Genomic DNA, 18,026 nt, shown 5'->3' with positions numbered 1-18,026 from the left:
GCATACCCGAACTCCATGGGAGGTCGGTTCTTATAAGCCAGTTTTGAAAAAGACTGAGACCTTTGAGCAATTTTTGATTTGTTCCAAAAGTCTTGTCTATGACAAGTAGGGTAGCAAGGAGAGATAGGTTGCTGATGATCACATGGATGAGAAAGATCTGAATGCGATCCTAAGGATAAGGGGGTGTGTGTTGATCTTGTCACAGGGCCATTGTAGGAGTATGGTAGAAAGAATAAGGCTGCCACTTGTTTTTGCCTCACACACACACCTAAGTTAGTGAGAAAAGCCCTTAACCCCACAAGGTGTGGTTGGTGGAAAAATTAAGAGATGGGGCTGTCACCTATTCCCAACTCTCTCCGTTTAAGCTCTCTTCTAGGTAAGCTAAGGGGGGTGGTTCCTAAATGAAAAAACTAAGTTAAAAGGTGATGTGAGGTTTCTAGGAGAGATCAAGGTTAATTTGGATTACTTGAGATTATGAACAAATATAATAAGAAATATGAAATGAAATATACTTCAATAACCATCAACACACAAATAAAAGATGAACATATAAAACCAGTGCCTTCAATATTGCTTCAAAATAAATAACACTTTTTCTAGAAATGAAATGTTTCAAAGTGAAACACAAGTAACCCTGTCAATCAAATAGATGTTAGATATCACTTGCAAGATTTAAAATTGTTGTCAAAGAAATGCTTTCAAAGTATAACCATTCACAATTCTAAAGCATGTAAAGAAGCAATATAAAATAACTTGCAAAATGAAACAAGCTAAAACTTCACTTGCAAAATGAAAGATATGGTACTTGCCCAAATGAGATATTACAAAATAATCAATTCAAAACATCTTTATCATGGCAAGTATATAAATGGATTGCAAGTAAAATAGCTTGAAAGGTAAAGTATGTTAATATGAAATGCACTTAACTAAGATTAGATGCAATTATCCTTGTTAATTTTAAGCTAAATGGCTACTCTAAGTGAGAGATCTTCTTCTTGAACTCTTGCCAAAGGGTAAAAATTGGGGTGATTGTAAGAAAGAGGGGCTGAGGACACAATGGTGTCGTTAACGGTACCCTTCCCCTGAGACTTACTAGCCAACTTGTGCCTTCGTTCCTACAAGGGGACAAACCACCTTCATAACTGCAGGGTCACACACTCTTTACCTTACTTCGTACCAATTGAAATAATTTCCAAGAAAATCTTTTCCCTATGATGTCTATCAACCAAGCTTATGCTTGGAGGTTAATTGAGTTAAAATGCAAACTATGCTAAAATGCCTAAATGCTATGCAAGTAAGTTTTCCCAAGAGAGATTTGCAATGCTTCAATATAATGGAAATGAGATAGTGTTCAAAGTAAATTGCAAATGTAACTTCAATTGGAAAAAGAAATTAGCTTGAAAATGAATTAAAGTGATGCAAGTAAGTTTGCTTTGCAAAATAGGAACTGCCTCAAGTAAATGGGAAATGCTCACAATGATATAACTTCAAAATTGTTCAAGACACATAAACATAAACTTCATAAGCAAATGAAATTGTAAATTGCTCCAAGTAAATGCCACAAACCATAAACTTATAGCAATTGGAAATGAGATGAAGCTAAAGAAAAGTGAATGCTCGCTTGTAAAGTATGCTTGGAAAATAAGTGAGCAAGATAACAAATGAGCCTATAGTGAGACAATTGTATCCCAAATAAAGAAAATTGTTAAGCAACTAAATTAAACTTGCCACATAACTCCAAATACTTGCATGTAAGAAATGAGTTGCTCTAAAGAAAAATATCAACTTGTACCTCAAAGTAAGAATGAAATGCGGTTGTGTTAATATTAAGATGAACTAAAAAAGAAGGTTAGAAAAGATGCAAAATTAATCCACCCACACAAAATCCTCCTTTTAAAAGAGGAGAAAGGATGCCTTGGGTAAACCCAAGCTCCCACAAGAAAAAAAGATCTTTTATTATGATATTACAATGGAGTTAAAGACTCTGAGAGGGCTGCCCAAATGATGAAGGGAAATAGTACAAGATTTGGAGCTAGAGATAGCTATAATATCCCTCCAACAATAACAACCTCAAGGGCCAATGATAACTTGCTAAAATCTGAAAATTACAGTCTCCACAAAGGTCCACGGCCTATCCTTATTTGCAGCTCCTTCTAGTGTCCACGACTTCTTTGAAATAAATCTTGTTTGCTTGAGAGGTCCTACAAGAAAACTAGTTAGAGTTTTGTTACAACTTGCTACCTACAGCTACCCGTTAGTGAGAAAACCCTTTAACCCCACAAGGTGTGGTTGATGGAAAGGACTAAGAGAAGAGGCTATCACCTATTCCCAACCTCTTTGTTTAAGCTATCTCCTAGGCTAGCTAAGGGGGTGGTCCCTAAATGGAAAACTAAGTTAAAATATATAAGTTTTCTAGGAGATGTTAGAGTGAAATGGAATACTTTTTATTTTGAAATTACAAGCAAATATAATATCAATAATGCTAAAATCAATTTCAACCACCATCAACATATGAGATAATAATAAGCATATGTAAAACCGGTGCCTTCAAAATATTGCTCAAAAATGAATGATACTTGCTCAAAAAAAAAAATGCTTCAAACTGAAACACAAGTAATCCTGAAAATGAAACAAAAGATGTTAGCAAACTAAAATATTAATGCAAGATATTAAAATTCTTTCAAGATATATGATTACTTATTAATCCAAATCATACAAGGAAAAATTATCTTGCAAAGGAAACCAATTAGAATTCTACTTGCAAAATGAGGTGGTACTTACCCAAAATATCCAATTCAACACATAGTCATAAATGACAAGTGTAATGATTATTTGCAAGTAAAACAATAAGACGTGTTAATATGAAATGCACCTAAACTAAAATTGGATGCAATTATCTTGGTTACTTTATCTAAATGTTTAATCTAGGTGAGAGATTTTCCTCTTGAGCTCTTGCCAATGGGTAAAAATTGGGGTGACTATAAGAAAGAGGGGACGAGGACACAAGGGTGTCATTAACAATACCCTTCCCCTGAGTCTTACTAGCCAGCATGTGCTTTTGTTCCTACAAGGGGACAAACCACCTTCATAACTGCAGGGTCACACGCCTTTACCTTATTTCGTATCAATTGAAAGAAATTTCCAAGAAATCTTTTTTCCTATGATTTCTATCAACCAAGCTTATGTTTGGAGGTTAATTTGTTTAAAATGAAACTAAATTAGAATGCTTAATATGATATGCAAGTGAGTTTGCAAGTGTTATGTAAATGATAAAATTGCTTCAAGTAAATATGCTCCACAAGATCACTTGTATAGTTGTTCAAGTAAACACAAGAGGCATAAGCTTCATGAACAATTTAAAATTGTGAGTTGCTAAAGATAAATGATGAACCAATAACAAACTAGAACAAATGAAGCTTGGAATAAAACAATGTAAAATTCCTCAATGTAAATTGCAATGCTTTGAAAATGAATTGAGATAAGATTGATGTTCACAATAGCTTTGCAAAAAGAACTTTAAACTTGAGAAAAGAAGATTAACTTGATATGAAAGTAAATAGTTGCTTGTCCAATACACAATGCTTCAATATACTCAAAATGGAAATGTGGCATAACAATAAAACATGGATTATTTAGACAAGTGCCAATCTAAATGTATCCAAGTTTGCTGAAAAAATGATAGAGATGCTTGCACAAAGTAAGAATAAATTGCTTTGCAAATAAAAATGTAAACTTGAAACTTGTAGCAACAAATAATAAGTGGTGCAAGTTTAAAGCATGTAGTAAACTTGAAGAAAAGGAAATGTGATTTGTGTTACTTCCCAATTAGAGCATGTATGTGAAAATGAAAGAAATGGAGATGTTAACCAATGAATCCACCCACAAGCCTTTCTCCTTAAATGGAGAAGTAGGATGCCATGGCTAAAAACCCACGCTCCCACACAAAATACATAAATTTTTATTATTATGGTTTACAATGATGGTTAGAGCTTCTTAGAGGGCTACCCAAGGAATTGAGGGGAAAATACATTGTGAGATCTTGAAACAATAAGGAAATCCCTTAAATTATGGGAGCCTCAAAAGAGATGAAGAGTTTCTACAATTAGAGAATACAAGCTCCAAAATGATACAAGGCCTAGCCTCTTTGACAAACTTTCCTAATGCCCACGACCTCCTTGGAATAGGAATTGAAGCTTGAGAGAACCTACAAGAAAGAATGTTAGGGTTGCAAAACTAAAAAAATTGATAGTCTGAAATCGAGAGCATGTAAGTGAGTGATAATGCTACAAAATAATATACAAAAAACTAAATCAAGTGATGGGAAAAGACCCTATCACCTGCCTAGCTTATAAGAAGCTCTTGATTAGCTAGATAAAGAGATGGAAGTGTTGAAATTTCTAAGTATTACCCATTAGAAATTTTATTTGTATTTTCTAGTTTATTTTTCCTACTTGTTTAATTTCTAACAAGTTATTTAACCATATAAACACTGAAATAAACACAATACAGTCTCAACCATCTATAGATCAACAGCTGAAAGAAATAGACAAACACACAAGGGACACCGTTATTTTTGGACAATCGTCCCCGGAAAAACCCATCTTGGGAAAACCAGTGCATCAGTTCTGAGGGTTTTAGTATTCCGCAGCTTTTCTGAGTACATTGGGTGCCAAACTGGCTCACCCGACAAAGATAAAAAATCCAGCAGTAATAACTCTCTTTAGAAGCAGATATTCTGAAAATCTGCCCCATGAAACCCTCTCCAGCACAATCTGAAGCACTGCATCAACCCTCTTGGCCTCTGCGTTAGCCTGAAACCCTCTACGTTAACCCTCTGAGGCTCTGTCCAACCTCTCTGGCTCTCTGCGTCACTCCTGTAGCCTCTACGTGGATGACGCAGGCCCTTCTAGTTTCTACATAGTCATTGTTGGCCTTTGCATGGCTCCCTCTGGCTCTGCGTCTGCCTCTCTACTTCTGCGCTAGTCTCTCGGCACTATCTCTGCCTCTTTGCCTCGTACTCACTGCCTCTTGCTGCAACTCTGATCATTGGTTCGATTTCTCTTAGTAAACCCCGCTCTAGAAAGTCGAACTGACTAATCACTCTGGTGTATCTCAAACTGACCCTCAAGCCTCCTCTTATACTTTTTCTTTTGACTCTTCAACGACCAAGATTACATCTCTATTCAACGGCTAAGATTAGATTTGGCTTGTTCCATGTCATTTAGAACCTTCTAACCCAGTTTTATATTAATACCCATTAATATTTTTATTTTCCTAAGTTTAGACTTAGGAACCATTAAAAATATTAATTATTTTAATATCTCCTTCACCGCTCAAAATTTCCCCAAACTAATTCTGGGTCTTGGAGATCTCATGTACTTTAGCCTCTCCACCAATTTTCATGGCTAGAGCACATTTGATGCTATCCCAAGTCAACACTCCCTCTTAGCGAGGATTGTGCTCTAGTAATACTCCACCACTGAGCATCACCCTGATTATACGACACTGGTACCTATGCTGATGCTAGGCCTTCCCGCCCAACATCCTCTGCACTGCTGCATCCTGTACTGTTGCCCATGGCTCTGCTAGTGCCACTGCTACATGTGTACGACAACCCCCTCTGCATTCATGCTGCTACTAGTCCTTTCTCCCAACACTGCATTTGCATTGCAGTTCTCTTTCATCATGCTGCATCGTGCTACTGCTACTGCACTGCGACTCAGTTATTAAGAAGTAAGTAACTGATCCATCCAACTACTGACATCCTTGTCAGGCTAGAAACCCTCTCGATGTTGGAGCTCTCTCTGCTGCTATAGTGTGCTCCCTCTACTGCCTTTGTGTTGCTACAACAACTCTGTGCCTCTCGCACCGCTGCAAACCTCTCTGTGCCATCCTGCACTGCTGCAACCTCCTCTTTGCCTCTCACATTGATGCATTTTTGTGCATAGAAATCAAGGCTAAACGACTCCCTGTTGACCAGCATTGTCTGCAGCTAGGGTTGAAAGCAGGTGGGCTGCTTGACTAGACTTTGACTAGGCTGAATTTCACTGTTTTGAGGGTTGTTTTATCTTGCTGTTTGGAGGCCGAAGTTGACCAATTTGCTGAGGGTCAAATCTGCCTTGTTGACCAACGTTGACTTTTCTGGTTAGGGCTCTTTTATTGCTGTTATAAATTATCAGATTTATAAATTGTACTATCTCTGTTGAACTATTGAAGACTAAAAGAAGATTTGATCAAGGGTTCCCCACATTGGGGTTTGTCCCTAGTTGGTGCCACATCTTGTGTCCTCTTGTCTTAGCTTGTCTTCCACTGTTTATGTTTATGTTCTATCTGCATTTGACTATCATGTTGATGTGATTGCTAATCTGAATATTGATACTTGGCTAATAAAGAAATTGAAGTAAAATTTCTCTAAAGCATAGAACATACCATTGTTGCCTAAAATTAACATGGTATCAGAGCTGAGGTGAAGACAATGCCCAAGCAAGAGTGAAAGAGAAATCACCAAAGACAGTTGGACAATGACAAAAGGCTCAATGGGTTCATCATCCTACTTCTTGGCTGAAGACAAACTCCATGATAAATGTCACTATCATGGATGGAAGATGTCTCTTGATTTGACCTCAGAAGAAAAAGAAGTGATGGACTATGTGCAGGGTAAAATCCCTGAACCTCCTTCAAGTGCACCGACTGTTGCGAAGACCAAGTATAATAGGGTTGAAGTCAAAGCAAAGAAGATTATCAGGGATTCCATTAACAAGCATTTGCTGGCCTACATCTCTGAATTGAAGAGCTCCAAGGAGATCTACGACAGGTTGGTCGGCATGTTCAAGGTTAGTAATGCTAATCAAATTCTATTTCTTAAGAATAAGTTGAAGGATATTAAGAAGGGCAAGGACGAGGGCATTCAATCCTATTTCTTGAGGATTACTGAGATCAAGAATGATCTACTCTCCATTGGAGAAGTCATTCCTGACAGGGAACTTACTCTCGCCCACCCTTGGAGGACTCCCACTTGAGTGGTATGTATTTAAAACCACTATACTCAACAATGATCGAATTCCAAGGTTTGGAGAATTGATGTCGAGATGCATTCAAGAAGAAACAAGAATGGAGCAAGAAATGCCTTCTAATAGAAGCAACCCCACTGCATGCTCCACTCATGCCAAAAGGAGAAATAATGTAGCGTCTAAAGGTCATTTCCATGGAAAGCTTGGATCTAAGGGAGGAAGGAAGGGCAGGTGCTTTGTTTGCAATAAGTTTGGCCACTATGCAAGGGAGTGTCCAAATAGAAGGGACACATTGCATGATGATGATCATAATCATTCCAGGGGCAACTTCAACAACAACAATCAAGGGAATGGCAGGTCCAATGGCGAAGAAAAAAGGAATGCGAGACATCAAGGAAATGGCCAACCCTCCAAGAAATCAAGGAACTCTAGGTATGAAGAATCAAATATTGTTAACAATAAGCAAGAAGAGTACTATCTTATATGGGTCCTCTCCATTGCCTCTCCTCCAGACATGTTGGGAAATTGGTTGATTGATAGTGGTGCCTCAAGGCACTTCACCGGATGCAAGGAAGCCCTCTCTAATCTAATAGAAAAAGAGACAAACTTGAAGATCATCCTTGGAGATGATGCCACCTATCTCGTGAAGGAAGTAGGGAATGTTACCCTTCAATTGAATCAAGGTAACACTATTAATTTGCAAGAAGTACTATATGTACCGATCTCAAGAAGAACTTGGTGTCCATTTTAGCCATGTAGGACAAAGGATTCAAGGTGGCATTCATCAATGGAAAGGTATGTGTTTGGAAAAGAAATTTTAAAGATGCTTTTACTCTTGGGTTTAGGGTTGACACTTTGTATCAAGTTGGAGGAAGTCCATTGGGAGCCATGTCTTGCAACACATCTCTACAATCTGAACTATGGCACCGGAGGTTTGCCCATCTTCATTATAAGGCCCTACCCGATGTGACACAGATAGTGACAGGTATGCCCGAGTTCAAAGTAGAGAATGAGGGTGTATGTTCGGGATGTGCCGAAGGAAAACTTACAAGGGGACCATTCCCCTCAAGTAATAGCAAGACCATAGATATATTGCAATTGATCCACCTCGACGTATCTGGTATGATGCCTGTAAACTCTTTGGGAGAATACTTATATACTCATATAGATGTAGAAAATGCAATGATAAGAAAACTCTAGAAATTTATTGGAAAATAGTGAGAGATTTGTACACCTAGAGCATACTCCAAAATCAATTGTCAATGCAAGATAACTTTACATTAACAAATTTACAAGAGCATATGGAAATAACATAAATCAAAAGCATGAGCAAAAGAATTTATACCAATAGTGAGCCAATCATCATACTCGACTGCAACAACACTCATGAATGAACCCCAAAGTCTTTTATTACAATTGAGAACAAGTGTACATAAGAGCAGACTTGCAGAGCTCCTGGAGGACTTGCATCTTGCTCATATTTGGGAGATCCGGCCTGGATCTACAGGGATCGGGCCATGCCAATGTGTACATAAGCGGGTCTGCCCCATGCAACCCTTCGCCTTTGCATGCATGAAGCCACTGTAGAGGGGTGAGCCAGACTATCACTAAGCTGGCAGATCCTATATATATCATGCCGATTTCTGACAAAATTCGGCCCCCAACTTGAGTTCTGAGCCCAAACTCTGCTCCAGCTATGAATGTAGGGCTGAGTGTGCTCGTTAGAACCCAGAAATCGTGTTCATTCAGGGCCTCGTCTCCGTCTACAATCCTTTCGCTCCTTGTCGCCCTTGGCTCTGAATCCGTTATGGGTTCTAACCCTAGCAGATCCGTATTTCTCTTCAAAACCCCCAGAAATTCCAAGACCCGTCTGAGATCTGCCACACGACGGAAGCCGTTGTATAGCTCCACCATGGATTCGTGCTCTCTTTGTTTCACTGCCGTTTTTTCGTTCCAGATCTGCCTGGAAGATTTGGTCACGTTTTCTACCGCTGCGGAAAAAGAAAAGGAGGGGGCCGAGATCGGATCCGTCACATATATTTCAGGGTTCCTGCAACCCTCATACAGACCGGAGATTGTAACCACCACGGGAGCCATGGAAAAGCAGTTTTTGGGTTCGAGTCACCCGGTCTCCTCGTCCGCTCGAAATTCTCCTTCGTAAAAATAAGAGATATCTGCATAGCCCATATCACTTATTACATATTACATTCAGATTTCATTTAAATTTCTGTCCTGTGGAAAACTTAAAAAATTTAAAAAATGGCCTTTAGACTTAATCAAATTCCATGAAACTCCAGTACTCCAACTTTGAGGTTATGCTTGGAGGAAAAAGCTCAATTAATTATTAAGTCCTCGTAAAGATATAATAATTAACCAAGTGAAAAAAAACTTCCTAGAGTAAACTCACTTGATGACAAGGTCTCAAGTTACCCAGGCTTGTTACATGACTCAACTTCATTATACTAGCATCACTTTACATCATCCCCACAGGGTTTGTGGAATTTGAGTAAAATAGAAGAAGATGAGAAGAAGTAGAGTTGAAAAACTTTGGTGATATGATGATCTTTGATAGTACATGGAGCTTCTAATACATCCTTGGGCATGGAGTCTTAAAAAAATCTTTGGGTACACTCTAGTGGTCAACACCACTGAAAATGATTTTTCGCATCAGTTTTTGGTTAAATATGACTGTATTCTAAATTTCTAAAGCAAGAGGACAGCTTAAAAGGTGTTCAGTCAGTTCCTTCCAGAATGGAAGGCAGAAAAATGTGAAATCATCATCCATGATCCAGATTGCCAGCTGATCAATGATGAAGGAGATGAAAATTTGCCACACCTAAAGAGAGTCGTTGAAGGATGTCTGGTTCTGTTTCCAGTTGGTGATCACATCCAAACAGATACTAATTTTATGTATCCACTAGCAATGTTGAAACCTCCAACATGTAATTATTCATGTTTGGACATCTCCCTGTTTCCAATGGTAATCAAACACAGAGGGAAGGGACATTGTTCTTTGGAGGTTGATGAGGTGGTCATATTGGACCATGGATTTCACTTTAGCAGATTTCTTTGTGATATGCTAGGGATGAGATTCTGGGATTCTCAAGCACTCTGTTAAGGAGCACTTGTCCCGAAGTAGGAGCCAGATGTTACCCACCCTTTAGTTGGGTAGTTGTGAAATTTTGAGCCTATCAGCACTCATATACTGATATCATGGTTTTGTATATAAAACTTTGACTCTCTATGAAACTAAAGTTTTAGTGAAGCATCTCCATACAAGGTACATGGTTGACTTTCAAGCTTTGAACCTAACAATCTTCAAAAATACATAGGCTATGTGTTGAAAAATTATACCCAGACCTTGTTCAACTTGTTGAGAAGGATACTCTAATGATAAATGTGAAGGATCAGCAGGCTAGCAAAGAAAACAAAGACTGGACGTATGCAGAAGAGAGAAATTGCAATTCTTGCATCCTGTAGAGTATTTCAATTGGGGCTGTAGTTGATAGGATGAATAGTCCAAGGTCTGATCTCCTCTGGTAATTTTGAAAGTCACATGGGCAATCTTTCTTATGGAAGATTATGCCAAAATCCTGTTGGGCATGGTTCTATTGCATGGTCTCCAGTTCCACCTCAGTATACCCATGAACACTGCCTATTGGAAGGTCCTGGAAGACATGTACATCCAAACATGAATATGCTCCCCCATATCCATGGGCAAGACGGGAACTTTGGGTTTGGAATGAAATTTTTACGTGGCAAGTGCAAGCTTTGTGGAGTTTTCAGGATCAATTCTTGAGAATAAGAAGCATGATACGAAGGAGAATGCTTCAACTGGGGTAGATGGGTCTCAATATGCAGAAACAGTTGGCCAATCTAGTAATTTAAAATCTAAAATTATCATGACTGATGAGAGTTTAACTTCATCCTCTGTTGGAGACATGGCTGTAATGGTGCAATCTGATGGCACTGACTTGAACATTGTTTAAATGAAGAGCAATGATGCATTATTGCATGTTGGTGAAATGGGTTCATGGCAGGCTGGATTTAGGGGAAAAGATATTGGTGATAATAACAATATCAGAGCAAGTTTTACTTCTGCTTCTTCATTTAAAGAGCAGGAAGCAGCATTAGGAGCCCATGAATCCCCACAAGCTCAGTGGTCCAGGCTACCTTAGTCTCCACTGTCCAAACAAAAAGCATTGGGATGCCATTGCTTGCACCTAAATCAAATGGAGCAGTTTAAAAGCAAGGTATGATATGGAGGACTACCATGTTGAGCGACCTGTGGCAGCAATGATCAAAATACCAGGTACATAGCGATAAAGGGAGGTTTTTCTAATGGTTCTAGACTGTAATGCGTATATTTCAGACATGTGGTGCTCTCATGTACTGAAAACAGAGCAAATGGTTATTATAAACAGGCTTTATATATATATATGCAGTGCTGGAAGAGTATGGAGCTGGTCTGTGTGTGTAATTGAACTTTAGTTTAAATATGCTGAGCCGACATCTGTTTTGATTTAAAATATGAATCTGAAATAGAGACAAAGACCTGGGGCGACCCCTGTATGCTTGAAATGATGAGATCCTTGTGAATTGCACCCTTTGAATGACACTTTTGACTTGAAGGTTGCACCTGTGAATGGGGATATATCATATGCTAGCATTGCAAGATTGACGGAGAAGACTTTAGTTTTGGGGTGGCTTGATTGCATGTTTAGTTGGAACAGCTGGTCAGCATTGAAGGTGGGATATGGCTTGGAAAAGGCCATTTGGATGATGTTGTACTTGCTAGGTTCGTGTGTGCCCACTTCAAAGGGTTACATGGCAGGTTCTAACTTTTAACGATTAATTGAAGGTTTCTTGCACTTTGAAGTGCCTTTGAAGGCTAGATACTGCACCAAAGCACCTCTTTACCCCTTATTTGTGGAGATGGGTCATTGTTGAGGGATTTTCCCCTTAATTTTTGTACATGTGGCTTGGATGCCTCTAAAGTTTTGTACTTTAGATTAATTAATTGAAGAAGAGGGGGCCTTTTGCCCCTCAATAGGCTAGAATATGGGATTTTAGCCTTAAAATTAATATTTTAATGTAAGAGGAAGTTGAGCACCTCGTCTATAGGTAGAGGTGCACTTCCTCTCTTTTTCTAATGGTTGGATTAGGGGAAGAAATCCCTTAAGAGTTTGGAAATTTCTATGATTTTTCTCTGTTATAATTTGGCTATGGATGGATGAGTTGTGTGACTTTCTTGGGGAATTTGTTTATGTGGATTTTGATATCTTTTCATGGATGGTTATGGTGAAGCGGACAAATGAATTGTAAATGAAGTAGGTTAACTTCTTTAATCTTGGTTTTATGTTCTATTGGATGGATGAATGATGTATTAAGCATGTTAGCATGATATTTGCTTCATGATCCTTGTTAGACTAACCCTTCCTCCAAGTCTTTGAGGAAGCAGCATGTTAGCTCCTTCCCTTAAGTCTGTGACAATTGAGAGCCTCGATTCAAAACCCTAAGGTTGGTTTATTTGCCTTAGTTGTTATTGTGTCTTGTATCTACTCCAAGTCTTCCAAGTGTGCAGTTCCTTGACCCCATATGCCCCCAAAAGAATATACTGGAAAGCTAAGGCACTGATTTTCTATCCTCCATTGCCCATATTTCTTGTAAAATCTTCTATACCATTTTGTTAGGGTTTTACTCTCATGGTGATTCCTAGGTTGTGTTTGACGATTTTTCCCTTTGAAATCAAATCTGGAAGTAGCGCTAAAGTCATAACAATGCTATTCACCATGAACCCTAATTGTTCTATCTGTTGATTGATGGAAGTACAAGTAAAAGCCTTAGGGGGCTCTTGACTTGGCTTGTCCGGGCCATTTGATCCCTATGATCTACTAGGGAGAACCCCTTTTGAGCTGGAGGAGAGCTGGCCAGAAGCGAGAAGAGGGTTCTTATGGTGAAAGTGGCCCCCTTTGAAGTGCAGTGGGTCTCACGCTTGAGATTTTGGGCTTTATTCATGAAGTGTGAGATTTTTCTGTAACAGGTCTGTACTTCCTACATGCAATGATGAGGGAAATTGTGCAAATTCCTAGGCTTGACACTATTCTTGTCATGGAATTGTTGTGGTTGCATCTTTATAAGATTACTTCTACCATGATGTTCATGAATTCCATATGGCTGGGTATTTTCACTAATTTAGTTCATCAGATCTTGTCTCTTGACCCCTTTTAGTTCTATATTCTATCAGATATAGGCAGTCTAGACAATGACCAATGAGAGTAGAGTATTTTCTATTCTTCCATTTCTGATTAGTATTTGTTGAAGCAATAAGTTGAGTTTTTCTTTTGTTTTAGAACATGGCTCTTTAACTCATCTATATGCAAATAATAACAGTTCACATACTGTTGTCTTTTGAAATGAGAACCTATCGTTGATAACCTGATTCCTGTCTGCTGACTGAGAAAACAAAGAAAGTGATGTAGAATTACGTCAAATGCAAATGCTAAAATCCTGCCAAAATTATAGAAGTGAAAAGAAATATATATAGTAAGATTTTGACAGTCAGCAAAGCTTATAATCAAGAAATTCGATGTGACTTCACAATTTTGTTAAAATGCCACATTTAGTATTTGACCTCTGTTGGCATTTGTTGTACAGGTACACTTCTCGTGGCTCCACTCAGATTGGCTATCACTCCAATGACAGTACTACAAGATCCTTCTTTAGGACCAGAGTATGGGAAGCTCTTTGAGGAAGGAGATGTTGATGATAGGTTTCTTATGATTCTGTTTTTACTTGTAGAACGTGCTCGTGAAGATTCATTTTGGTCACTGTATCTTTGATGATCTTTTTTAGTTTTATTAGATGATATTTTTAAAGAGAGAAAATATTCGTTTCTTGCAATTGCATGGCCTCAATTAGGGTAAGAGTTAATTTCAGTGAGAGCAAATTGGAATGATGAGATTCAAAAATTAAAATAAGCCATGCAATGGGTATTGGTTAGAATGCACCTACATACGCCTGCCCTTAGCTTTTCTTTGGATAGCAGATATCTGGATATGCTACCTTCTACATTTGGAACTCCCCTTTGGTTTACAGATGATGAGTTTTCAGAGCTCAAGGGCACTGCACTCTATCATGCAACCAAGCTGCAGGTATAGCTTTTCATTTGATGTGACTAATGTTTATGTTCAATGAAACTGGATGTATTCTTTGCCTTCATTGGTACTTAAACCCGAATTTTCAGTAGTCTAAGTCTAATATTAAGCTGGATAAGGAATGAACAATGATTTCAGATACTTTCCAAGAGATATGGAACGTAGAGCTTCTGCAGGACAAATTTTGAACAAATTAGCTAGGTTTTTTTATGGCAAGCAAACCAATTAAGCTGAGCAGTATACCAGGTTTGAGGCTGTTTAATGGGCAAATCAGAAGCTTGTATCCATGAACTAGCCATCACTATGATAATTAGGCAATGAGAGTCCAAAGGGTGAAGCAAAGTGTTAATCAGGGTTACTATTGACAGATAATTAGAGTCATATGGAGAGTAGACCAAAATGCTTGATCAATGTCTATCATGAGTGGGTCAAAGGGAACAACTCCTCAAACTAGTATATTTTGTGCATTCAGCAGCCTCAGGGCTTTGAGGTAAATGGGAAGGAGTCCTGTGTTTACAAGCTTAAGAAAGATTTGTATGGACTCAATTAGGCATTGAGAGCATGGTATTCTAGGATAGATGGATACCTTCAAAATATGGGCTTCACCAAAAGTGAAGCAGATCCTCACCTATATTATATACTTCTTGTTGATGTTAATAGTTTGGATAGGTGCTTCTTGTTGATGTTAATAGTTTGGATAGGTGCTTCTAGCTTTGTAGACCTCCTTGATGAATGATCGATTATAGACCCTTCTTGTCCTTGAAGTGATTGAGACTTCTAGGCTTGATGCTTCGACTTTGTAGATGCTTCTCCTTGATGAGTGTTCTTGAGTTGCCCTTTCCTTGATGTGTCACCTTAGCTCTGATACCATGTTAAAGAATCTAGGGCAAAGTAGTGTAGTGTGATTCTTTGTTACTTGATAACAATTTGTGGAGTCTTTTTACTTCTCTTGTTAGCGTAATCTTCTTCTTCTTCTTGTTAATGCATGTGTGTGTACTTCATCAAACTGCTACCAAAACATAGGAACAAGAACACAAGATATTGGCTGTCTGCCAGGGCAAAAACCTCTCTTCTCTTATTGAAGCTTCTATTGATCAATGCCAAACTCTAGACCCTTGACAAGAGTATCCTCCAAGCATAAGTCAAGTCCTTCCTTCTGTTTGCAACTTATTCCCCGGTACTTCTTCCAGCACTTTATTCTCCGATGCTTCGTCCTCCTTCTGACACCTCGTTCTCTTACTTTGATTCTTATCTAGAGATAGACCTTCTTTGAGTGAGTCTTCTAGATGAGGTGTTCCTCTTCTATCCCTTGCTCAAGTATACTTCAACTTTGACCAATCGAGATCCTTATTGAGTGTATCACTGTTTTGCTAACCCAGTTTCTCGCACTCGTGGGAGGTTGACTAGGTGTTATATGCCCTTCTCTCCTTTGCTTGAGTGTCTTTCTTCTACGCTGGAGTAGGAGGCCTTGTAGGCCTAGTTTTAGCCCCAAACGAAGGTAGATGAGTGTCTATGGATTGCTGCTGTCCTAGCCACAGGGACAACCCTTTGTTTTCCTTGCACGTGTGACTGCAGCAGCCCTAGAACAAACCTCTTGACTTCGGTGGTATATCCTTCATCTTCATTGCCCTTGGAGACCCTCTTCCTTCTTTCTTTCTTCACTTTACCCTTCGCAGATTTTAGAGCTCATTGAGTGCGTTATGGAGGAGTGGACAACCTCTATATATAGAGGTCTATCCCTCCATTTAGGCCGACTAGCCACCTTGTTTGTGGGCCGACTTTGAGGGTTGTTTGGAGGTTGATTTGTTGAGTAGAATTCAGATAGTTTCCATGGTGGTGTAGCATGCTTGAAGGAGCTTCTTGATGGTGCCATTGCATAGGAGTAGAGTTGATTTTGCTTGGAGGTTTTCCCTTCGACTTTAATATATATTTATACATGGTGTAACATGCCCTTAAGGTCTTCAACGTAATTCTTTTGACTCTTTGACTCACCTATAACACTTTGACATGTGCTAGACCTACTTCAATGAGCAAGAAACTCATTGACATATACTATAAAAATAATATTTCTTTTCTTGAATAAGTACAAATATCAAAAATACATTTATGAATACTGAACCCAGTTATATTTCCTTCAATAGGGCCTGGTTAACGGTACCTCCCCTTAGGTTCTAACCACTCGATGCCTCCGGGCCTGCAGAGATTGTGGCTCTAACGACTGCAAGGTCACCATGTTAACCATTAAAGAGGTGCTAGGCTCCTCAAGCTAGGTGAGAAAGGTGGTCCTATTCTCTATCGACCGAGCATATGCTTGGAAGTAAATTGGTTAATGCAAGGAACTAATCCTAGTATGCAAGTGCAAGAGATGGGTGAGTGCCCTTTAGGTGATATTATTTAATGTTCTGAAGTACTTAATCACAAATGATCTTCGATTATGACAATAGAGTACTTAAACCATATATGGATGATAATCCTAACCACAAGAGAAAAGTGGTTAAACTTAATGGTGCCAGAAAATGAGACAAGTAATACCAATAGACAAGATCAATGCTACATTGATACAATTAGCAACTTCAAGATTTAAAATCAATGAACAACCAATATGCCAATTAGATACACAATTAGATTCTCTTATCACACTTATGTTTAAACTTGATTATGAGATCCACAAGAAATATCTAATTCAACAATGAACAATGAATGCACTTAAAGAATGACCATAATAGCATTGAGAAGCTAAGAGCATTAATCTACAATGCCACTTAGAGCAATTTTGGCAATTAAATCAAACACTTATTAACTTGATTAGAGCACTTGTGTGTGAGGATGCAAGAGTGAAACTAGATTCCAATGACCAAAATTCAGCCCAAATCACTTCAACCAAGAAGTTATTATGAATTACAAGAGTCTATTAGCCAATTTTAGAGACTTATATGTGTTTTATCACTGCTGCAACCTTGTATTCAGAGGTTTGCAATTTTATATCAGCAGTCAAAAGACAATGTTCAATGCCCAAAATAAGCTAGAAAATTTATGCATTCAACTTTCCAATGATTACCAATGATTATGAGACTGCTTAGAAGTTATAGATTAGAAGTATTATATTCAAATTAGACCTCAAATTGATGTATATCAGACTTAGAACAACTCAGAAAATCAGTGATTCAGTCCTTAATAAAACCATAAGGTGCCAAATTTTTGACGCCACAATGGCTCCAATGATTAGCTAGTTAGGATGAGTGATTATCAAGTGATTTTTTAGTGAATTTTAATGAGTTAATTTGAGTTATATGACTGCATTAAATGGTTGTAGGAAAACAGACAGGAAAAATAAGAGGGAAAGAGGCAAACCCTTAGGCCTAATGGCCTAGTTTGATGACTAGTTGTCCTTCAAATGACTTGAGACTTGGACCAATGACCTGCAACACAAATTGTCAACTGAAAACAAGTAGATCAACCCTCTTATGACTGTAATTAGGGCACTAATGGCTGGTTGAGGCCTTGTTTGACAACTTTGGCCCTTGGAACCCTGGCCCAAGAGGATAGTTAATCTACAAAACCAAGTGTTAGCCAGATAAACTCAATTTTTTTGATTCAAATTACAATAAACCAATGCCAAATAATTTTCAATGATGTCCCAAACCTGCAACCACAAAAAAATAGCTCATTAACTGTTGCAAAACCTACAACTTGGCTAAACTGACTTCAAAACCCCATAAAAACCCTAGCGATGGAGAGAAAAAGCTTAATAGGGTTAGCGGCTAGGACTAAATGCCCTCCTAGGTCTACGGCCTAGGGCTGCAAGGCCTCTATGGTTTGCGGTTGCCTGGGAAAAGGCATTTAAGGCCTGCCGCAAGCC

The 18,026-nt window shown here is 38.6% G+C and overlaps 1 protein-coding gene across 8 annotated transcripts in view; it reads left to right on the top strand.

Annotated features, from left to right (window-relative positions):
• Positions 1-18,026, top strand: part of LOC149191548 (SET domain-containing protein) — a 411,000-nt gene that overhangs the window by 71,899 nt on the left and 321,075 nt on the right. For 3 of the 8 annotated variants that reach the window (XM_089404325.1, XM_089404324.1, XM_089404322.1), the window contains 2 exons: positions 13,668-13,842; positions 14,056-14,164. The exons of 1 other annotated variant lie outside the window; for it this stretch is intronic. In XM_089404325.1, coding sequence (XP_089260451.1) covers positions 13,668-13,842; positions 14,056-14,164 — 284 coding nt within the window. The remainder of the gene's footprint in view (positions 1-13,667; positions 13,843-14,055; positions 14,165-18,026) is intronic. 4 more of the 8 variants (XM_089404327.1, XM_089404326.1, XM_089404323.1 and 1 more) reach the window with 3 other exon arrangements.

This window comes from Pinus tabuliformis, chromosome 2_2 (genome assembly GCF_031772625.1).
Source record: "Pinus tabuliformis cultivar Carrire ecotype Pingquan chromosome 2_2, CPIR1, whole genome shotgun sequence".
Taxonomy (NCBI): Eukaryota; Viridiplantae; Streptophyta; class Pinopsida; order Pinales; family Pinaceae; genus Pinus; species Pinus tabuliformis.
Note: the sequence above shows the minus strand (reverse complement) of the source record. Positions and strands in the feature narration are given on the sequence as shown.